Source organism: Lacerta agilis, chromosome 1 (genome assembly GCF_009819535.1).
Source record: "Lacerta agilis isolate rLacAgi1 chromosome 1, rLacAgi1.pri, whole genome shotgun sequence".
NCBI lineage: Eukaryota > Metazoa > Chordata > Lepidosauria > Squamata > Lacertidae > Lacerta > Lacerta agilis.
The window spans coordinates 8,415,771-8,439,847 of record NC_046312.1 but is presented as its reverse complement, the minus strand read 5'-3'; the positions used below and the strand labels follow the sequence as shown (position 1 = coordinate 8,439,847).

The 24,077-nt window shown below is 45.5% G+C and overlaps 1 protein-coding gene across 2 annotated transcripts in view; it reads right to left on the bottom strand.

Moving 5' to 3' along the window:
- MNAT1 (MNAT1 component of CDK activating kinase) overlaps positions 1–24,077 on the bottom strand; it is a 129,461-nt gene that overhangs the window by 97,848 nt on the left and 7,536 nt on the right. For both annotated transcript variants that reach the window (XM_033173360.1, XM_033173281.1), the window contains exon 2: positions 9–161. In XM_033173360.1, coding sequence (XP_033029251.1) covers positions 9–161 — 153 coding nt within the window. The remainder of the gene's footprint in view (positions 1–8; positions 162–24,077) is intronic.

Sequence of the window (24,077 nt, the reverse complement as noted above, 5' to 3'; positions counted from 1 at the left end):
ACACTAACATTTTCAACACCTTCTTCCGGATTTCCACCTCCTTGTCAACAGCTGGGTCCTCAAAGAGCTGCACTCTGAAGTTGCTCTTCCGCAAAGGGGTGTCGCACTCTTGGCAGTTCCCAGCCCCTCGGACAAACAGCAGCTCCACGCAGCTTTCACAGCTGAAAGAGAGAAAGCAGCTGAATGCAGAAACTGGTGCTCTGTATTTATTTTTTAAAAAGAAAGAAAGGGGGGGTGGAGAAATGCCACTTCAGCCTGACATAGTTGCTGCTGAGGGTTCTTGCATTTGCTTCCTGCTCTTTAGGGCCCTTCGAAATGGGTGGCTTTTTTCGTGGGTGCATTCTGAAGATGGTTTGAAAACTTCAGCCAGTGCAGAATTCAGCAGCCAAGTTGCTCACCGGGGCAAGATGGTTTGAGCATATTACACTGATCCTAGTCCGACTGCACTGGCTACCAATTTGTTTCCAGGCCCAATTCAAAGTGCTTGTTTTGAACTATAAAGCTTTCAATGGCTCAGGACCGCAATACCTCAAGGACCACCTCTTTCCATATGAACCTACTTGGACCCTGAGATCATCTTCTGAGGCCCTCCTTCGTGTGCCTCCTCCTCAAGAGGTCCAGAGGGCGGCAACATGAGAACGAGCCTTTTCTGCAATGAGTCCCCAGGGAGGTTAGGCTGGTACCTTCATTAGGCGCCAGGCAAAAATGATCCTCTTTAACCTGGCCTTTGGCTGATGGACATCCAATGCCCTTTTAAAATATGAAATGGAAGGGGGCGTTATTGGGTTGTTTTTGTTTTTATTATGTATTTTCTGTTTTTTAATATTGCGATTGTATGTTCTGAACCACCCTGAGATCTACATGTTTAGCCTAGAGAAGAGAAGGTTAAGGGGTGATATGATAGCCATGTTCAAATATATAAAAGGATGTCATCTAGAGGAGGGAGAAAGGTTGTTTTCTGCTGCTCCAGAGAAGCAGACACGGAGCAATGGATTCAAACTACAAGAAAGAAGATTCCACCTAAACATTAGGAAGAACTTCCTGACAGTAAGAGCTGTTGGACAGTGGAATTTGCTACCAAGGAGTGTGGTGGAGTCTCCTTCTTTGGAGGTCTTTAAGCGGAGGCTTGACAGCCATCTGTCAGGAATGCTTTGATGGTGTTTCCTGCTTGGCAGGGGGTTGGACTGGATGGCCCTTGTGGTCTCTTCCAACTCTATGATTCTATGATTCTATGGTATAGGGCAGAATACTAATTTAATAAAACAAAACAAATTCTGCAACACGTCATTCATGCATTAAGTATTGTCGTGGTGGTAGATTTATACTAGGCTGTCCAGACATCATTAAGAACGTAAGAGCCTGGTGGATCCAGCCAAGATCCATCAAGTCCAGCATCCTGTTCTCACAGTGGTCAACCAGAGGCTGCATTGGGAAACCAAGAGCAACTCTCCCCTCCTGCGGTTACCATGAACTGGTGTTCAGAATCATTATTTCCTCTGAACCCTTACCCCTGCTTGCCACCCTGAATGCAACACGCAGAAAAGTGGGGATTAAATGTAGTTTAAATAAATGAATTAATAAATGAAGAGAGAGCATCTCAGGGTGTGCAGTCTAAAGAAACAATCACAGACCACATTGTGATTGACTGTGAGGCTGTGCTTGGAGTGATGACAAGCGCCTCTTCCGTAAGAGGCTGATATGTGCAATAGATAAATGGGCAAAGCGACTGATTTCGCAAAGGCTGACCCAACCATATAACGAAACGCTCCTCACCCCTGATCTACAAGGTTAGGAAATGAACGACAACGACTAGTTTTAAATGAAGGTCAGAGCAAGCGAGTTGGACTGGATTTTCAGAAGGAAGCAAAACTTCTTGAAATACGTGAATACGTGTACTCAGGCTATTACAAACTAAGGCAGCAACAACAACAGCAGCCACTTTGGCCTGGGGGTTGAGGGGTGAGATGAGATAACCAATGCTGGGCAGGTCAGAAATCCCTGTTTTACAAAGGAAATCTCCACACAGAGCTTTGGACGAATGTATGGAAGCCAAGTGGGTTTTGCACAGTTTGCAAATCATTGCTAAACTTCAGATTGTTATTTTTTTAAGGAAAGGGAAAAAGGTTGGTGGGAGGATGGCATTTAGGACTGGAAAGGCCTACAGAGCCGCTGACCGTCAATGTAGGCAATACTGGCTTGGTTCGCACATCATGGTAAGCCAGAATGGAGTTTACCATGACCGCGCAAGCAGGCTGGCACACAAGGGGGGGAACAGCTTGTACCAACTAGGCTTTTCTCCAGGCTTAGTAGGTCAGAGTGGGAGGAGAGCTAAGCCAACATCTAACACAGCGGATCATCTGAACTTAGGATCACAGTTAAGGTGTCTACTCCTTAACCACACCTTCTAGACTCATAATCTGGGGAACCGGGTTCGTGTCTCCACTCCTCCACATGCAGCTGCTGGGTGACCTTGGGCTAGTCACACTTCTTTGAAGTCTCTCAGCCCCACTCACCTCACAGAGTGTTTGTTGTGGGGGAGGAAGGGAAAGGAGAATGTTAGCTGCTTTGAGACTCCTTCGGGTAGTGATAAAGCGGGATATCAAATCCAAACTCTTCTTCCAAACTCTTCTTCTTCTAAAAATTATTTTTATATTGGATGTTAGCATCCAAAGACGTGCTCTACGGGAAGTTGGCTTCAGGTACCAGGCACGTTGGCAGACCAACTCTGCTTTACGAAGAAGTTTGCGAACGTGACGTATGAAGGCTGGCAACATCAACCCCGCCCTGTGGGAATCCCTTGCAGACGACCGCAGCGCCTGGAGATAGACAGTCGAGTTGTGTATTCACAGCAGTGACCAGAGGAGGAATTACCGCTGGCAGGAGCGCAGAGAGAAGAAACGCCATGGTGCATCTGCAGCAGCAGCACTGGACGCCTTCATCTGCCTCAGCTGCAACAGAACATGTCTCTCCCATATCGGTCTCTACAGCCACAGCAGGTGTTGCAACCTTCCAACAGTTTGACGTCACCCTCAAAGGTGCAATCCTCCATTGTTTCCAGAGACAGACAGATGCCAACACATTTATATATATATTTAAAGCTGTGATTTTTTTTTTATTGCTGATGCATTTATTGTGAAATTGCTTTGAGATATTTTATGGGCGGCGAGCCATAAATGGAATGAATGAATGAATGAATGAATGAACAAACGGACAACCATTCCAAGTTGACCTAAAAATCCTGGGGCAAGGCAACTGCAAGGCAATTGCAACCTGCTTCTTGGGAGCCACCAGGTGCATGCCAAGACACGTTCTGGCTTCGTACGTCCTCCAAACACGACTGCAGAGCTAAATGGCCCAACGGATTCACTCTGCATTGGTTTCACTCTGCATAAGGAGGCTTCTTCCTAAGCTCCCATAGAAACCTGACGAGGAGGAGGAAGAGGATGAAGAGGAAAAGGTCACGGGCAGAAAAGTGCTGGGAAACAAGGGCCAAGAGATGGTGTGGAGAAAGTCCACGGGAAAGATTTGCACCTTCCCACCAACCAGCACCTGCCCCACTGCAGATACATGCCTGAAATGTCGTGTCTGTAGGTGTGGGATCCAAGTGAAAGAGAATGAAAGGTTGCGATCCCCCCCCCCCCCCGGTTGTCTAGCAGCAGCAAAGCCCTGTTTGAGCAACACTGCGGTACATTTCGCTCAGGCTGCATGCCAGCGCTAAAGACCAGGACAAATAACTACAAATACATTGTTGGCTAAACTGTCCCAGCCTGAAAAGGGGAACTGGAGTGTGTTGCGGGGGGGGGGGGAAGAGATGGTTGGCCACACCCTGTTCAACCCCCAATAACCAAAGCCGGTCTCATCTAGAAGAGGTCCTGGAGGGAGCGGGTTTGTTCCAACATCAATGCACACTTCTCTGCCAGAAATCTTGTTGCAGGAATCATTTTGCAAGCCTGAAATTGAGAGAGGGACAGAGGGGGAGGCAGGCATGCTACAAGTGGGTCTTTCTGTGCCCCCCCACGCCCCTCCAGCACGCCAAGGATATAAATAGGGCCCTCTTTGGACAATAGGAAGTGACCGCAACAGGTGTAGCCTTGCTTCCTTTGGCAGAGTGACATTTTTCCATAAATGCCCTTTATGCCTGCAGAGCTCTGAAGTAGGATAACATCCAACAGGTTTGCTTTGCCCCACAGCCAAGTAAGTGGACAGTGACTGGGGTGTTGGGAGGCATGCTTCAGGAAACGTCAGGTTTTTTTTAATTATTATTCTTATGCCAGCTTTTAGGGGATAAAGATTATAACCCGCCCAAGGCAGCTCGCAACTAAAATACAATACACCCCAGCAATAAATTCATTAAAAGTCGATAGAAAAAGGCCAGTTGACAGCCCACACACCCCAAAAACACAACACACAACTGTAACAAAAATCTGCAGAATGCAACTTTAAGAAAAAGTAGTCCGGGGGGAAAAGAACAGAGTCTTCGGGGCTTTCCAAACCCTTAACAGCAATGGGGCTGCCAGAGTGCAGCTGGCAAAAGGTTCCAGAGACCAAGTTTTAAACAGACAGCTGCTCTGCCTTTCTGGGAAGAAGAGAAGGCCAACATTTACACATGCATACAGGACTGCAAGCACACACAGGCATTAATAGCCAACAAAAATGTTTACTGCCCATTCATTAGTCATTTGTGGCACAGGAAATAATAATAATAATAATAATAATAATAATAATAATAATAATAATAATATAACATGATCAATGATAGTGAAAGCTGCTGAAAGGTAGGGCTAGGGAAGATTCCCCGCCTGAAACCCTGGAGAGCTGCTGCCAGTCAGAGCAGACAACAGTGAAGTAGGTGGACCAATGGTCTGACTCAGAATAAGGTGTCCCTCACACTGAGGTGGGGCAGAAAGCCTCTTCTACTCCTCCACTCCCAGCCCAGAAGTGGCAAGAGCTGGTGATTCAGCAAGGAATGTGTATTAAAGGTATGGCTAATGTCTCCCGCACTGGGACTGCAATGACTTTCTCTGCTCAACCTAAATATTTGGATGGCAACTTAACTGTATTCAAGACATTGCAAATAGACTTCGGGAAGATTATTTCAAATGTTTGTTCTACCCTCTCGGATAACATTAGAGTGCATGTTAAAGCAATACGGCTTGCTTGAAACTCAGCAGTTGTTCTGGGTCGTTGTTGTTCAGTCGTTCAGTCATGTCCAACTCTTCGTGACCCCATGGACCAGAGCACGCCAGGCACGCCTATCCTCCACTGCCTCTCGCAGTTTGGCCAAACTCATGCTAGTCGCTTCAAGGACACTGTCCAACCATCTCATCCTCTGTCGTCCCCTTCTCCTTGTGCCCTCCATCTTTCCCAACATCAGGGTCTTTTCCAGGGAGTCTTCTCTTCTCATGAGGTGGCCAAAGTACTGGAGCCTCAACTTCAGGATCTGTCCTTCCAGTGAGCATTCAGGGCTGATTTCTTTGAGAATGGATAGGTTTGATCTTTTTGCAGTCCATGGGACTCTCAAGAGTCTCCTCCAGCACCATAATTCAAAAGCATCAATTCTTCGGCGATCAGTCTTCTTGATGGTCCAGCCCTTTATGTTCTGGGTCCGCTGCCTATAAAAACAGAAATGACGGTACAGCGACGAAAGGGCAACGATAGGACAGGGCCTATTTCTACCAAAAATCGGTATTGGCAAGCTCCTGGGCAAATGAATTAGCCTCTGCACAGCCGGACACCTCCATCCGGCCCAACTGCAATAAAACATGTCTCTCCCGCATCCATCTCTATATCCACAGTGGGCGCTGCGACCTTCCAACAATATGAGTTTGACTTCATCTCCAAAGGCACACTCCTCCATTATCTCCCAAGACAGACGGATGCCAACAACTGAACACAATATGCCTTTCAAGGACAAATCATAGTTCGGTGTGTTCAATCCCTGGCATATCATGGTAAAATTCACAGTAAAGCCCTCTGCCTAAAACCCTGGAGAGATGGTGGCAGTCAGTGCAGACCAGCCTTTGCCAATGTGGTACTTTCAAGATGTTCTGAACTACAACTCCCATCATCCCCGACCACTAACCATACTGGCTGGGGCAGATGGGAGTTGTAGTCCAACCATCTTGACGGTACCAGGTTGGGGAAGGCTGAGGTAGACAATACTGGTCTATATTGAGAAATGGCCTGACCTACTTTACGGAAGTTTACTACAGGCATGTCATCATCACACCTCAGACCAGAATTGTCCCTATCCGAACAATTTTTATATTCCTGGGGGTGAGCCAGTGAGGCCCAAATACACGCCATTGTTTTAAAAAGAGCGAAAGCTCTATGAGAAAAGCAAGCACTTGCACAATTATGTACGTACTGCCAGATTAAACACACAATTTACCCAAGGTGCAAGAAGGACCACTTCAAAATCCATTAGCATGTTGGGCAAACAGATAGACTTAATGTACCCAAGTGTGGGGTGGGGGAAATGTCCACAATCTCTCCCTGGCATGGGAGAGTTGGCAGCGGAAGGAAGCTTTTAAAAATGAGTAAGGATCGTTGCAAAAGTCTGCATCTTGGTCCCTCCGACGCATCACCTCCAGTTCGTCTGAGACACAGTTCCTAATACCAGTTGCCTCTGGGCTGGCACAAGCCAAGACAAACAGCTTTGACAAAAGGCAAGTTGGGGGGGGAGGGTTGAGAACTCTGCTTCAAGGAACAGGCCAGTTCATTGCTCAACTTCCTGCACAGTGAGAAACTCACAGCCTACCCTTCAGTCTGAGTGTTTTGTTAAGACTCTCAAGGGTCGTACGGCTACCTACTTATTTCACCCACGCTGTGTGAGAAAGACACCCCACCCCTGCCCCCAAGGCACTGGTTTTTCTAAAGGAAAGGAAATCCATGCAACTCATGATGATTTTTGAGATTCCGTAATTCAGGGCTTGTCTACAACTAAACACACAATGCCAAAGGCGTGTCCATATTTACCTTTCTCATTCTCCCAAACAATTGCATCTGGATCTGCTTCCACACTTCCTTTCTACTCTGCATCAATCTGGGAAGAGCTACGGCTTAGTGGGGGAAAGGTGGCAGTTTAATGGCGGAGCATCTGTTAGCATGCAAAAGGTCCCAGGTTCAATCCTCAACATCTCTTGAGTAGAATGAGAGCCAGTGTGGTGTAGTGGTTAAGAACGGTAGATTCGTAATCTGGTGAACCGGGTTCGCGTCTCCGCTCCTCCACCTGCAGCTGCTGGGTGACCTTGGGCTAGTCACACTTCTCGGAAGTCTCTCAGCCCCACTCACCTCACAGAGTGTTTGTTGTGGGGGAGGAAGGGAAAGGAGAATGTTAGCTGCTTTCAGACTCCTTCGGGTAGTGATAAAGCGGGATATCAAATCCAAACTCCTCTTCTTCTTCTTCTTCTTCTTCTTCTTCTTCTTCTTCTTCTTCTTCTTCCCGCTGCTTGAAGCCCCAGAGAGCTGCTGCCAGTCAGAGTAGACAATAATGAGCTAGATGGACCAATGGTTTCTTCTGATTTCCTCTGTTTCCTCTGATTCTAACTTCTCAAGTACATCGCTCTCCAATGATACCATTTGTCTTGTGTTGTCTTTTACTTACGCACTCAACAAAGAAGCGTAATGAAGGCCAGTGCTCAGAAGAAGAATATACGGTACTAGAAAAGGAGTTTTAAAAGGGGGTCCAGTCTTTTACGTTGGGATTTGGTGGTCTAGTGAGATCTCAAAAGACTCAAGACTACAACCGCCCATCAGCTGAAAGCACTTCTCCAAGGTCAGAGCTGCCCTTCAACATTATATTTCAAAGTTCCCCTAACTTCCCAAGATTTCACAAAAGGCTTTGTTTTCTCTCCAAGCGCAAACAGGTCAGGAGTCAGGGCTCTAGATCAGACCATATGGAAAAATTTTACATCCCCATAATGCTTTGCGTTCAAGTTCTTATCTAAAAATCTCGCTCAGAGTCACTTTTGCAAAGTGAGGGCTATTCAGCTTCAACTTCAAGATATACAAGCATTGGGGGGGGGGGAGACACGCTTTCTTTCCTTTGATTTTGCACAAAGCACTAAGCCAAGAAGAGCTGTATACCCTACCTGAGTGATGAGGCACCGAAGAGGGAGGGCTCTCCTTCCTTGGAAGTTTCTAAGCAGAGCTTGGATGGCCACCTGTCGTGTTTGATGTGGTTGAGATTCCTGCATTGCAGGGTGTTGGAAAAGAGTGGCTGGGGAAACACAGCCAGATGGGCGGGGTATAAATAAAATTACGATGATGATGATGATGATGATGATGAAGAAGAAGAACTTCCAAAAAGGAAAGGGAGAGAGCATCTCCAGCAGGGGCTTAACAGAAGGCTTATTAATAATTGGTTAACCGGAAAGTTTTGAAAATACCACCCACCTTACTTGTACAACAGGTTGCACAACTTGTGACCTCTCAAGCCACAAGTCCCTTCCTTCCCCCTCCCCTGCCACATGCTGGTTTCTGTGGTCCCATACAGGGACCAAACACAAAGGGTGAACTGAACCCACAGAAGGCTGTCAGTGGGCCTTGTTCTACTTCACAAGCCACTAGGACTGGGCGATATATCGATATATACAGTCCTACCTTGGTTTTCGAACAGCTTAGTTCTCAAACGTTTCGGCTCCTGAATGCTGCAAACCCGGACATGACTATTCCGGTTTGCAAACTATTTCTGGAAGCAGGACATCCGATGGAGCTTCCACGGCTTCCGAATATTTTGGAAGTTGAACGGACTTCTGGAACGGATTCCGTTCGACTTCCAAGGTACGACGGTACTACAAAGGTGAAAACCAGCTCAGACATTGTGATATATCAGTATATCACGGTATTTAGCTGGCGATGCATCACAAAGTTGAACACCAGATATCACTGAGCCCAACATGCCACCAGCTGGCAAAGGCCCGCTCTGTAAGAAATGAAGGTTGGGTACTTCAACCCAGCAGGCCAAACGAGGCTCTCCTCTTTATCTGGCCCTCGGGACTTTCTCTTGGAGACACTCCCAGCCACGCTTGCCCACTGATGTTTCTTCACAGCCTCCTGGAGTGCCTTTTTGCCCACAATGAACTCTGGCAATGCCTCTTGAAGGCGCCTGCACATGTGTAGAAATTAGCCTATCATGCAAAAGTAATATCTGCTTAATTGCCCAACCCATTTTTGCCTACCCACCACAGGCATGTGGCCCTCCGACGATCTCCCAGCAGGGAATGGGAACCCTGGAGCTGAGAAAAGTGTCTATCCCCCATGGTCCAGATCATCCCTCTTGCTAAATGGAGTGGGCGCCTGAGGGCCACATAAAGCACCTTCAGAGGCCCTCCCTCCAGCTATACACCATATGTCACCCGCCCCTGACGTAATTCACTCCATCCATTACTGGCAGCAGCACCCACTCCCCTGCCATATGCCACCCTCGCCTAGGGGGAAACCCTTTGACTCCCGTCAATCATCATTAGCAATCTCAAGCTCTCACATGCCTTCTTTTAAACGTCTGTGATTTCAAAGACTCTTTTCATAAATCTTTCAGGTCCCCATTAAGGAAACCCGCTTCCTTAATTTTCTGGCTTTTATCTAGAGCCGAGCTGCTTTCAACCTTCAGAAACCACACGCAGCGGGGCAGACAGGGAGTGGGGTGGGGGGAGAGAAAGGTGCAAGGATTTGCACTGTTACGTCAAGCTTCTAAAATAGGAGAACAGGGCTTGGTGCAAGAATGTGTCTCGCCTTCCCCTCATGTTCTTGCAAAAGGGCAGGCAAGACTTGAAAAGAGCACTGGGTGAAGTTACACAGGAATATTTCCGGCTTCTCTGCGCTAATTTTCTTTTAGAAGTACTTTGGTTCTACGGAATATGAAAAATAAAAATGGGTACCGCCGTATCCTACACAGGAGTTCTGAACGCAGAAGTCCGATCGACACCGAGGGACGATCCAATGTTATTATTTTTTAAAGAAAGATCTCTGTTTGGCCAAAATCCACCAAATGTCATTCACAACAGGGGCACCCTATAAATACCTGGGTGCATGAAAACCAAAACTGCAATTACTGCCAGCAGACAGCTTGGAAAAGGCACACAACCCTTTACGAAACCCATGTTAGTGTTTGCATGTGCAGTTCCAAAAAGGTTTCAAAAAAGGCGGCAGATGAAATCCTTGGCATGTGCAGCAGAAATGGACTGCCCCCACCCCGGGTGCTTCATTCCTTAGCCCTAATCCAGTTCCTTGCCACCCACAAGTCCCATTTCATCTTTCTTTCTCTCTCAAAAAGTTTCAGAAGTGAAATCCAAAATAAGTCTTGGTTCCCTGTAGGTCAGGCAGCCACTTTGTTTTTCTGGTGGGATGCCAACAATTTTTGTAGCTCAGGAACTTGAAGAAACGAAAGGAAATCAGTGCAGTTATGAAATCAGTGGTTAAAATCAATGCAGTTTTTAAAGGTTCAATCGACTGTCTTGATTCAAATTGGTATCTAAACAGAAACACCTGCTTCTTGATCTCAGGAACAGGATCTTAGGAGATATCCAAATGCATAGCAAACAAACAGCTTTCCAAAATATATAGCAGATTTGTATGTATGTAAACTGCCTGGGAGGTCTTTGCCCAGAAAGGTGGCACTGAATTCTTAAAACTACATAGATAACCTCTGTTTTTCATTGCTGTTTTGTTTTTAAGTGCGAGTCTCTCGCATATTTATTTACGTATTTCCTTTTTGTTTATGAATCGTTTCCTATGAAACAACTCAAAGCGATTTAACAATAAAAAAATCACTGTTGAAATACACACAGAGGACTATGTCATATGTTTAACAACTGTTCCAAATCCAACACAGATTGAGACTGGGATAAAAAAAAAAAAATCTCCACTTGAAAAGGCTGGTTGAAAAAAGGAAAGTCTCTAACAGGTGCTGAAAGGACAGAAGAAACTGTGGCAACAGGAGGGAGTTCCAGAGGGTAAGTGCCACTACACTAAAGTCCTGATTCCAACATCATACAGAACAGACATCTTGGTGTGATGGTATCTCACAATGGTCAGCTGGGTATGTAAGGGGTGAGATGATATTTTAGGTATTCAAGCCCCAATGTAGCAGGACCCAGCTTCCTGACCCCAAAAATCCCTGCTCATCACAGTGCAGGTGCAGGTGCAGAAGTGTCAAATGGACTCTACCGCTGCTTCTGCATCAGGCTCCTGTACTGGAAACTCGCGGAAGATCTTTGTAATCACGAGGAGTCCTCCCTTTTCCATCCTCAGTCTTGAAATTAGCAAAGTAAAGTTGTTGGTGAGGAAGATACAATTAGTTGAGAACACCTTCAGCTGCCAATGACCTTAGCCAAGCCACACCCAGGTGCCTGACCCGTCGGGAATGGTACCTGATAGCCAGGTGGAATCAATCAAACCTATTAAGTTAACTATATAAACGAAGGAATGGAGGGGACCGATTGGGCTTTGCCACAGACCAGGTGCTGTGGGTTTCCTGGCGTGAGGGGGTCTCTCTCGCCGCTCCTTTGGGGCCCCGGGTGGCAGAAGGGGAGATTGTGCTTGGGCTTTTATCAGGTATGCTACATTTGTCTGCTGTTGATTGTATCTAGAAATAAAAGCATATTTGTTCTTCTTCCATTGGTGTGTTCATTGGATCCAGATCCCAAAAGAACCCTGCCCCTTGGCAGAACAGCTCCCCACTGCATTGCCCTTCTCCCTCTTAGTGCCTGGCAGTGCCCTGCGGTGTTGAGAAGCTAGATCAGCAACACAGCTCCACCTGCATCATCACGCCGCCAGCGGCTACTGTGTTTAGGTCTCTGTACAACAGGCTTCAGGCACCAAGCCCGTTGGCAGACCAACTCTGCGCTACGAAGATGTCTGCAAACATGACATGAAGGCTGACAACATCAACCCCACCAGGTGGAGAATCCGATGCGGATGATCTCAGTGCCTGGAGACATACAGTCAGGTCGTGCATCCACAGCAGTGAGCAGAGGAACAATGATGGCTAAGAGGAGCGCAGAGAGAAGAACCGCCGTGGCGCATCTGCAGCGGCACAACTGGACGCCTTCATTTGCCCCAGCTGCAACAAAACATGTCTCTCCTGTATTGGTCTCTATGGCTGCAGCAACCTTCCAACAGTTTGACTTCAGCTCCAAAGGCACACTCCTCCATCACCTCCCATGACAGACAGATGCCAACAACAAAACCAGGAGCGATACCTTGAAGCTAACTGGAAGCCAGTGTTTAACACAGGGGTAAGAAAGCCAGAGTACAAAACTAAAAAAAAAAAATAGCTGTTGAAAGGGTTCCCCCACCTCACACACACATGTAGGCTTTCTAGGGATCTTCATGGCATAGCTTCTCTGAGCCACTCTCCCTCGGCTGCTGTCTCTTAGTTCTCCCAGGGGCTCCTTACTTGTCTTTCGAAAGAAATCTACTCTGCAAAAGACATCCGAAAGTTGCTTGGGAAAATATATTGCTTCATATCTCGTTTCTGTAAATTCAGCTACTATACGTTCTTATTGATTGCCCTTTTTTATTTAGGCCTGATGTACTGGTCTAAGGAGACATTCGCATTCAATCAAGTTGGTTATGTACAGTCTCCAAGGGCTTATGCAAGCGCTCATCTCCAAAAGCAGGAAGCAAGCGGAGACACGTCAGCGACTCCCGGCGGCTGTTTGAATTAGAGAAGTCCATAGCTCTCAGCTGCCTCAAGCTCCAGATGTTATCCCCCCTTGCAGAGGAAATCTATGGGCCTGTACTTTGGATGTTATGCCAGAAGCTGGGAACCGGAAGCGCAAGCCCTGTTCTCGAGGAAAGCATCCAATTTGGCCATTTCCGCAGGAAGTGGGAATATTCCTGCAGGTGTCCCTGGACTCTGATAATGTCTGAATGGAGGACAGGGTGATGTGTAAGAGTCTAGCCTACTGTACAAAGGTAATGTTTTCATTTGTTGCTCCACCTACTTTTGCCTCTGGCCCAGCCCATCACAGGCATATGCCCACCCACCCCACCCCCCGGAATGATGCCCAGGAAAGGATGTGACTCTTAAAGCTGAAAAAGGTTCCACACCCCTTGTACTACAGTAACCGTTCCAACATTTCTTTCTGCTCTGGAGCTATAAAATAAAATGCATTAATCCATCAATCGTTCACATAACCTACCCAGGGGGTCCGTGGCACCATTCACATAACAAAAAGTACCATAAAAAGGTAAAGGGACCCCTGACCATCAGGTCCAGTCGTGTCCGACTCTGGGGTTGCGACGCTCATCTCACTCTATAGGCCGAGGGAGCCGGCGTTTGTCCGCAGACAGCTTGCAGGTCATGTGGCCAGCATGACTAAGCTGCTTCTGGCGAACCAGAGCAGCGCATGGAAACGCCGTTTACCTTCCCACTGGAGCAGTCCCTATTTATCTACTTGCACTTTGACGTGCTTTCGAACTGCTAGGTGGGCAGGAGCTGGGACCGAGCCACGGGAGCTCACCCCATGGCAGGGATTCGAACCGCCGACCTACTGATCAGCAAGCTCTAGACTCTGTGGTTTAACCAACAGCGCCACCTGGGTCCCATTAAAAAGTACCATAGGGATATCAAATTTTTCAAAAGTTGGCGGTCCATGGCTTGGCTTTTGGTTTAGAGCATTTGTACCCCTCAGCCAAAAAGGTTCTCACGGTAGCTTATACGCAGTCAAAACAAGAAAAGTCCCTACTCGCAGGCGTACAATCTGAAAAGCATGACACACAAGAGGAAAGCAACGGGGAAGAGGAAAATCAAAACTGGGGAACCAAGTTCTGAAGAGCTGTTACTATGATGAATGGCTGGCCTAGCTCAGAGGCAGAAGGTTCCTGACAGAGCTGGCCTCTCGCCACAGCCAAGAGAGTGAGCTCTACTTCTTAGCTCTCCCACTGAGGCGGAAATAGAAGCTCACTTCTCCCAGACGGTATGGGGAAATGGTTTATCATGCACTCAAAAAAAAAAAAAAAAACCCAACCCTTCCTCTGTTCTCCACAGTCTGGAGTGTTTGCAAACATGACGAATGCCAGGGTGCGTTTCAGCATGCCATCCACATCTCCCCCCACCAAAAAGAAACTACTAGAGAAGCAGCACCTGCCCCCTGGCACAAAAGGCTGACTCACCTGCGTAGCATTCATTACCCTTTCACAACCAGGGACACAAAGACACAATGTGCTTCTCAAAGGCCGGATGGCTCTTCCCCCCCACCACCACAGCTGAACACACAAAAGTCACTTCCAGGGAAGAGACATTCCCAAAGCATGAAGAAGAGCATCAGATGATAATTTCAGGGTTGAGGCCAGTTCATATGGGGAGAGGCAGTCCTGAGCCATTTAAGACTTTATGGGTCAACACCAGCAGTTTGAATTGGGCCCAGAAACTAATTGACAGCCAGTGCTGTCAGGCCACAACTGCTGTTATATACTTAAACAGTCTCGCCCAGGTGAGCAACCTGCCCACTGATTTCTGTACCAGCTGAAGTTTCCAATTGTCAGATAAAATACAAAACCGTGTATAACACTGGATAGAAATGTATTAATATGAAACTAAACTGACAATATTGGAATGATGGGAGTCTGAGGCACTTTGAATAGCTTAGCTATGTTTAATACCCTAGTTCTGATTTGATGATAAAGTCCGGACCTTGAAGAAACTGCTGGTGAAACGTCTGGAGGACATACCCACAAGTTTGAGTGACTTTGTGTAACCTTCTCCAACATTGGGAGGATGGACCCATGCGTCTTATAGACTTTTGCATAACCATCTTTAACATTATATTGAACATTATATTGCACTTTGTATATTTCACTTTGTATATTGCACTTTGTATCAGCACTTTGATGTTTTAAAGCATATATAGGCTTTGCCTCTGAGGAAATATCTATGAATGCTTTTTGTATGATGATATTGTCAGTTTAGTTCCATATTAATACATTTCTATCCAGTGTTATACACGGTTTTGTATTTTATCTGAGGTACAGATACCGTGACTGTCTGTTGTTGTTTCTACTGTGAAGTTTCCAATTCAGCTTCAGTTGTTGTTGTTGTTGTTTAGTCGTTTAGTTGTGTCCAACTCTTCGTGACCCCATGGACCAGAGCACGCCAGGTACTCCTGTCTTCCACTGCCTCCCGCAGTTTGGTCAGACTCATGCTGGTAGCTTCGAGAACACTGTCCAACCATCTCGTCCTCTGTCGTCCCCTTCTCCTTGTGCCCTCCATCTTTCCCAACATCAGGGTCTTTTCCAGGGAGTCTTCTCTCCTCTTCTCCAAAGTATTGGAGCCTCAACTTCAGGACCTGTCCTTCCAGTGAGCACTCAGGGCTGATTTCCTTCAGAATGGATAAGGTTTGATCTTAACACACACACCAAGAACTCTGGCCAGAAATTTCAATACTAGGAATAAATCCTACTCATGAGTTGCAGTCAAATAAAGGTATATATTCTGGTAAGTGTTACAGGCTTGTAAATTCTAACAGAAAAACGGCTTTAAAGTCACATAGGTATAATTCGTTACAATGTAGAACATAAGAGGTTTGACTCAACAACAAATGATGTATAAGTCCGTATTCAAAAGGTTGTTTTGTATGTGGAGCCAGAGTTCAGAGTCGATTCAAAGAAAGAACCCAGGACAGAGCCCTGTTTCGGTATGAACGCCTTCGTCAGCTAATGTGTGAGTTCGTGTTAGTTAGTAAAGTGCCAAGTGGTTCTATGTTTTTCAAATGTAGCGTATGAAGCGATCAACGTGTCTCTATGCCAGTGTTTTTCAACCACTGTTCCGCGGCACACTAGTGTGCCGCGAGATGTTGCCTGGTGTGCCGTGGGAAAAATTGAAAAATTCAAGAGAATTACTTTATATATAGTCAATATAGGCACAGAGTTAATTTTTTTAACATTTTCTAATGGTGGTGTGCCTCGTGATTTTTTTCATGAAACAAGTGTGCCTTTGCCCAAAAAAGGTTGAAAAACACTGCTCTATGCGACTCTGGCTCCACATACAAAAACGACCTTTTGAATACTTTTGGATACCAACTTATACATCATTTGTTGTTGAGTCAAACCTCTTATGTTCTACATTGTAACAAATTATACCTATGTGACTTCAAAGCTGTTTTTCTGTTAGAATTTACAAGCCTGTAACTCTTACCAGAATATATACCTTTATTTGACTGCAATTCCATTAACGACAGCCGGCAGCTACAAGGGAAGACTGGTAGCAGTGGGCAAGAATGTGCTCAGTTCACACGGGGCAATGGCTGATGCCAAAGAGGCATGGGCAGCATTCCACATGACATGAGTGTGCACGACCTAGAACATGTCCCATAATCCCAGAAGTTTAAAAGCAGGAAGTTGGAGAAAAAAACATAATACTATGCTAACTGGAGGACACCATGAATGGACTCCCTCAGAAGGTGGTGGGCTCTCCTTTCTTGGAAGTTTTTTAAGCAGAGGTTGGATGGCCATCTGTCATGGATGCTATAGCTGAGATTCCTGCATTGCAAGGGAGTAGGACTAGATGACCCTTTGGGGTCCCTTCCTACTCTGCGATTCTATGATTCTATGGTAGTTGATCTGTTTTAAATTTGCAACACAGATTGGCCCTAATCTCCAGAGCCCCAGGACCACACTTTGAGATCTGCTGTAGTAGACACACACTTCAATACATCTTTTTACATGCATTTATAATAAAATATGACTTGCAAGCTTGCATTTCTCCTTAATGCCTCATTCATCTTTTTTTATACTGACACCGAAAGAGGGTGGGCTGAATGTTGGGGAGGGGGAGGGAGAGAACTAGGCAAGTAGAAACATATGTATGATTTCTGCTAAGAAAAGAACGAACCTCCCATTTCGAGATTGCACTTCGAGATATCAGCACAAGGCTACATTAGCAGAGAATGTGCCTGGTTGTTAAGTTTTATGCTTCTGCATTCAATGACATCGCCTTATATGGGCCTCTCCTGCTTCGAATCCCTCTCCAAAACACAAATCAAACCGTGAATGGATATATGCCAGTTATAATTATGAGAAACCGTAAGGAGGCTATGAACTAAACAATGCAGTCAGTGGAACGAAAAGGGCTGCGTTCTATTTTATTGTTTAGAAAAGCGGGGAGAAACCTATCCATCGTTAATACTCAAGCATGCATTTGGATACTCTGTTGATGAATAAAGACAGCTACTGTAAATATATATGTGTGTATATAAAGGTATAGGGACCCCTGACCATTAGGTCCACTCGCGGACGACTCGGGTTGCGGCGCTCATCTTGCATTACTGGCCAAGGGAGCCGGCGTACAGCTTCCAGGTCATGTGGCCAGCATGACTAAGCCGCTTCTGGCAAACCAGAGCAGCGCATGGAAACGCCGTTTACCTTCCTGCCAGAGCGGTACCTACTTATCTACTTGCACTTTGACGTGCTTTCGAACTGCTAGGTAGGCAGGAGCTGGGACCGAGCAACGGGAGCTCACTCCGTCGCGGGGATTCGAACCGCCGACCTTCTGATCAGCAAGCCCTAGGCTCAGTGGTTTAACCCACAGTGTCACCCGCGTCCCATGTGTGTATATACGTATATATACCGTAAATAAAATGAAGTCTCTAGGTTTCATTTTCAACTGAGAGTGAACAGTGCAAGAGCCAAGCCAAAGAGTGGGGATTTGGCCAGAGAGTTCCAAGTTCAAATCCACCCCCTGCTTAGAAGGAAGCTCACTCTTCGAAGGAGAAAGACAGAATCAATAAGCTCCACTGCAGCCAGCGGACAAACACATTTTGTGCTTGCTGGGAATATTCTGCAGCATCACCCTCTGTTATGGAAAACCTTCCCTGTTGAGGTCTGACCCTTAGATGAAACTGCATCACTTGTTCTTAACTAATAATAATAAAAAGCAAATATTTATTTCTTAATGCTTATTCCGTTTGTTTTTCATTGTATTGTTTTGCTGCTTCGTTGCTCGCCACTCCTGGGCTCCTTAGGGAGGAACAGCTGGGTGGATATTGAATAATCAAATAAACAACCAACCCCGTCCCACTGGCTATGCTGGCTGCTGTGGACTACAACTCCCATCATCCCTCACCACTCACACTGCTGCTGTGAACTGTGGTCCAAAAAGTCTGGAGAATAGCAAAGGCTGTACCTAGTGGCAGAGCAAATTACGGTACCACATGCTAAATCAAGCAAACACTGCTCTGATGAAACACAGCAGGACTCTGGGGATTTATCACAAGTAGCTGCCTAAGCCAGGACTGTGGTGTGTGAGTTTTAAAACATAGTGCCAGACGAAAGTGGTACAGAATAGTTGGGGGGACGGGGGCAGGACTCCTTGGTGGCCAAATAAGTTGTATGCCTCAAAAGGCAAACCCAATTAATTTACAGGCAGGTAGCTGTGTTGGTCTGCCATAGTCAAAACAAAATAAAATAAAAAATTCCTTCCAGTAGCACCTTAGAGACCAACTAAGTTTGTTCTTGGTATGAGCTTTCGTGCGCATGCACACTTCTTCAGATTTAATTTAGCCTCTGAATTGATCTAAGAAATAAAATCGCAGACAATGGGACATGACTTTTGTAAACACATTAGCCATGGCCACTGGCAAGTTGCTCCTTTTACCCAAAAGTAGAAATTGCAAGCTCATAAAATATAAATAAATCGCTGCAAAACTGCAGAGGCAATGCACCACATCGATAGAAGCATCATTAAATTTTCAGTAATAACTACTTCCGTATTTGGCTTTTCTTTTCTTTTCTTAAAGTGAAGCAATGGCATGTTTGGGGTTTATTGTTTATTACATTATTCTTCAAATTCAGCATTTTCTCACTTTCCACGCCTCACTCCACAAAATGTCTTTAAGATAATAATAATAATAATAATAATAATAATAATAATAATAATAATAATAATATAAAAATTAAAATCAAATAATTTTTGCACAACGAAAACTGGGCCACACTGCTTTGTGGAAGCATGCATTCTTATGGTATGTCATCTATGCTAGAGAGGAGCCCATAAACTCAGTAATAAAGCACTTTTTCACATTCATAAGACAATAAGAAGAGTCCTGTTGGATCAGGCCAATGGCCCATCTAGCTCCCCATCCTGTTCTCACAGTGGCCAGTCAGATACCCTGAGTGGAAGCCCACAAGCTGGATTTGATCACAAGAGGCCTCTCGCCTCCTATAGTTTACAGCAGCTAACATTCAGAAGCCTTGCTGCCTCCAACTGTGGAAGCAGAGTACAGCCATCGTGGCTAGTAGCCATGGACAGCCTCTCCATGAATCCTCTTTTAAACCCATCTTTGTGGGTAGCCACCACTGCCTCCTGTGGGAATGAGTTACATAGTTCAGCTTTGCGATGTGCAAAACAAGTCCTTTCTTTCGCGTGTCCTGAATCATCCAACGCTCAGGTTCATTGGGTGTCCGTGAATTCTGCTGTTAGGATAGAAAGAAACTTTTCTCTATCCACTGCCTTGCATAACTTCATAAACTTCTATCACATCAACTCTTACTTGTCTGTTCTCTGTAGCAAATAGTCCCAAATGATGGGAGTCACTCCAACATCTTGACAGGGGCTTTTCTATGGGATTGCCTAGGGAGACTGAGGCCCAGGTCTTTTGCACAGGTCCCAATATCTCCTTTCTCATCCCACACACTCTGCTTACATGGCAGGCTGGCATGCAGCAAAGCCCAGTGTCAATGAGACCCCAAATTCCAGATATCCGACTAACCATCAGGAATAACTTTCTGACAGTAAGAGCCATTCAGGAGTGGAACAGACTCCCATGAGAGATGGTGAACTCTCCTTCCTTGGAGGTGTTTAAGCAGAGGTTGGGTGGTCATCTGTCCTGGATGCTTTTGTTGAGATTCCTGCGTTACAGGGGTTGGGACTAGCTGACCCCTGGGATCCCTTCCAACTCTAAGATTCTATGACTCTATGCTTTCCAGGGAAATGTCCCAGCTTCAATCAGGTTGAGCTGAGGACTATCTGAAACCCTGGAGAGATGCCACCAGCCAGTGACAACACCAAGGTCTGACTCCCTAGATGGCAGCGTCTTAGGTTTCCAAGATAAACATTGGCATGAACAGATTTCCAGAGCTTGTTCTTTTACTGCTAAGTTGAAAGGCACAGCATAGATCCAGGAGCCTGAGAAACCTAAGCCTAAAACTCTTTGTGTCGTAACTACAGCAAGGAACAGTACTATTTTCATAGCACATAAAATTTACACACACAGGCATACATATATACACACAATGTACCTAAAAATCGCACACACATATGTACCTCACAGGCGCAAGGAGATTTACAGCTATTTAATAAAAGTCATATTAATCACTATTCCTACAGGGCACACAGTTTAAGTCATGGGCATGGATGGCTTGAAGAAACAAACGAAGAATAAAGCAGTAATTTCTGCTCACTAACACTTTCATGTCCCAACTACATGAAATCGAAAAAGTTCAATCCTGCAAACAATTCTTCAGGTATTACTCATCTCCCACAATAAAGAACATCAGAGTGATTATATGGCTAGGTAACACCAAAAGAGACCCTCCTGGATGTTTCACTCATTAATCACCTCAATAATAGATGTGTAATAGGCACTGGAGACACTTATAAAGGAGCAGCACAACACACACACACACAGAGAGAGAGAGAGAGAGAGAGAGAGAGAGAGAGAGAGAGATGTTCATGATGCAAGAGCACTACCCACAGATCTAGCAATGAGAACAAATGATTTTTGGGGGGGAGGGGGGAATTAAAGGTATATATTGGAATCTGGATCCCATTTTGGGGTTATTTTGATGACGGCTACTTTAGGCAGTTTTAAGTGATGCCTCCCGTCCTCAATCAAAATATTATTTGTGTGATTATTATTTTTAATTTTTTTAATGTACATTTGTTTCTATTCATTTATTTTGAATTTTAAAAGCACCGATAATCAGTTCAAACCATCTGTAATAAGAACAGACCTATCTCGCACATCCGTACGTCTATGTGTTTATTTTAAAAGCTTGCCTCTTTGGGGTTGGGAGAGGAAGCGGGAGGTCACTGGCAATGATTACACTGACATTAACCAGTAGGGATGATTAACATTTGAAATGTTTGCTAATGTTCCTTTAAACTTCCAGTGAAACTGTTGTAAGACTAAGAAAGCGTCACCATGACACAATCACAAGGATGGGCCCTTCAGTCCTCCAATACGTCAAAGGTCTCACACAAGGAGATGCGCACAGGTATAAAATCCTACTGCTTGCAGTATGCCTCTAAATCAGGCTTCCTCAACCTCAGCCCTCCAGATGTTTTGAGACTACAATTCCCATCTTCCCTGACCACTGGTCCTGCTAGCTAGAGATCATGGGAGTTGTGGGCCAAAAACATCTGGAGGGCCGAGGTTGAGGAAGCCTGCTCTAAATCATGGAAGAAAAACTCTCTAACAACGGCCAAACCACACAGATGCGCTGTGAAACAAATAAAGGTAAAGGTAAAAGACCCCTGGACGGTTATGTACAGTCAAAGGAGACTATGGGGCTGCGGCGCTCATCTCGCTTTTCAGGCCGAGGGAGCCGGTGTTTGTCTGCAGAAAGTGTTCCTGGTCATGTGGCCAGCATGACTAAACAGATTCTGGTGCTACGGAAACAGCAAGACGGAAGCCAGAGCGCACGGAAATGCCGTTTACCTTCCCACCGCAGTGGTACCTATTTATCTACTTGCATTGGTATGCTTTCAAACTGCTAGGTTGGCAGAAGCTGGGATAGAGAAATGTGAAACAAGTAAGACACAGACAAGAAAAAAGCAGGCAACACTCCCACTACAAAAAACAGTTTACATTGTTGGCACCCATCTGTCTCAAGAGACAATGGATTGCACTTTCGTGGGTGAAGTCAAACCGCCGAGGAATCACAGCATCTGCTGTAGCTGCAGAGACCGGAAACGCATAACCGCTGCCTCCTGTGTTGTTTTTGCTGCATTTAGCAGCACTGACATGACTTCTCTGGAGCGCAAGCCTGGACAGTGTGTCTAGAGGTCCTGGGCTGCCCAGATGACAAGACACACACCCCCGGCCTTGCTGAGGTGGTCCAAAGGAAAGCAGAACAAGACGTTTGACACCAGCTTGGCTGCAGGAATTCCCGGAAGGAAGCGTACAAGGCACCATCCAACCATCTTAGGGACTCTGTTCCGAATCTGTGAAGCCTTTTCCTCTTCCAAAAATGTCCCACAAGGCAGTGGAGGCTCAGGATCAGAGTGTTCCTTCTCCTAGATGGGCTAACTTTCCAGGTTGGCGAGCCCCACCTGCCCCTCATTTCCCACTACAACACGTCCGCTCAATCTGCCAAAGCCTGTCTTCGCAGGTATGCACACCAACTTAAAGAAACTAGGAGGGGAGCCTTGGCAGGTGCCCAAGAATAAAAATATTATGATTCTGGTATGAATGATCAGAAGACATGGGCTACATACAAAGAGATGCTTCCCACATTACAGGAAAGAGAAGTTCCTGTCTGCCTGCCTTATGTCTCTATGCAGTGCATGGAATAATAGTAATAATAATAATAACAACAACAACAACAACAACAACAACAACAACAACAATTGTGTATCTATATTTGCATCCAGAGATACAATTGGCACATGTTTTCAGCCACAACTCTTCGTCTCAGATATTACAGTTCTTGGAGAAATGAGCAGGACAAATGGGAACTTTCATTGTAATGGGTGGTATTTGATGCTAGCCCTACTCAGAGTAGACCCACTGACTGTAATGGACATTGCTAACTTAGAATCATTAGTTTCAATGGGTCTGGGCTCTGAGTAGGACTTCACTGAATACAACCCAATGTGACTTTGAGCTATATATAACCCATCATTCCACATGCAACAAACAGATTATGATTCATGCATTTATTAATGCATTTATTCTTCTAAGTTTTTCCAAAACTTGGAAGCCTATCTGAATTCCCTATCATTCTTCTCAAGCTAGGAATCTTTACAGACTGACCTTCCAAGCCCCACTGTGTCAGGTAGGGAAATGGTCAGCATCTTTTCTGAGCTGAGTTTTCATGTATGCTCCAGGACTTTAAAATTTTTAAATAAAAAAAAAACCCACAATATACACCAAACTGCTTTAAGTAACCACCATTGTTTATCCGACTCCAACTTTCACAGACAGCATCTCCCAAGAGTGACCACAAAGGATGATTAGCATGTTGCTACTTCTACAGTCATAGAAGTCATCGCCTCATCAAACACACCATGAGGGCTAGAAAATTGCTGCCATGTTGTGAGAGAGAACTCGAATACAAATACTATTCACTCCTGCACAAATTGCACAGACCTCAAGAGGAATGATCAAGGGAGTAGAATTAAGCGTGCCCTTGGATGCCTCCAAGATTGTTGCCTGAAATTAAAGCTGCAATTTAGACCTCTCAAACTCTAATGGCTTACTATACTGAGTACTTTACTTCAAGTCAACAGGAACGGTGAAATCAGGTCTGGACTAGCTGACAATAAAAAGAGTGTTTCAGATCAAGTAATCGCAAGCAACAGCACTACTGTATTAGCTTTGGCCCTTTTCTCAGTGCCAAAGACTTCTGCATTTAAGGTAATAGTTGTAGTTCAAAGTCCCCCCTTTTTTTTGAACTGTAGCCACAGAAGATGTCAAAGCAATCAGATCTTCTATTTTTAAAACTGTACATCTTAGAGATTGCAAGTTTCTCTCTCTCTCTCTCTCTCTCTCTCTCTCTGGATCACATTTGCAGCTGATACAGCCTTCCTGAAAACAATAGTGCTGCGTCTGCTTTTGCTGACCGAGTGTTTGACCTTCAAGGAATATGGGACAGCAGTGCCCCCCCCCAAAAAAAAACATCTGATAGCAAAAACATGCTTTTTCTTCTTCCTCCTGCATTAGAAAAAGCACAGGCCCGCTTATTCTCAGCAAGTGCTGCTTTTAAGCATGAAAGAGAAAAGGCTCCCAACCTGCCTGCCCCTGTACAGATCACATCGGGGGAAATCCTATTCATGGCAATAAACCCTACAAAATACTATAGGACGGTGGCGGCTGTTTTGCAGAATGCCCTTTCATGTTCCATACGTGAAG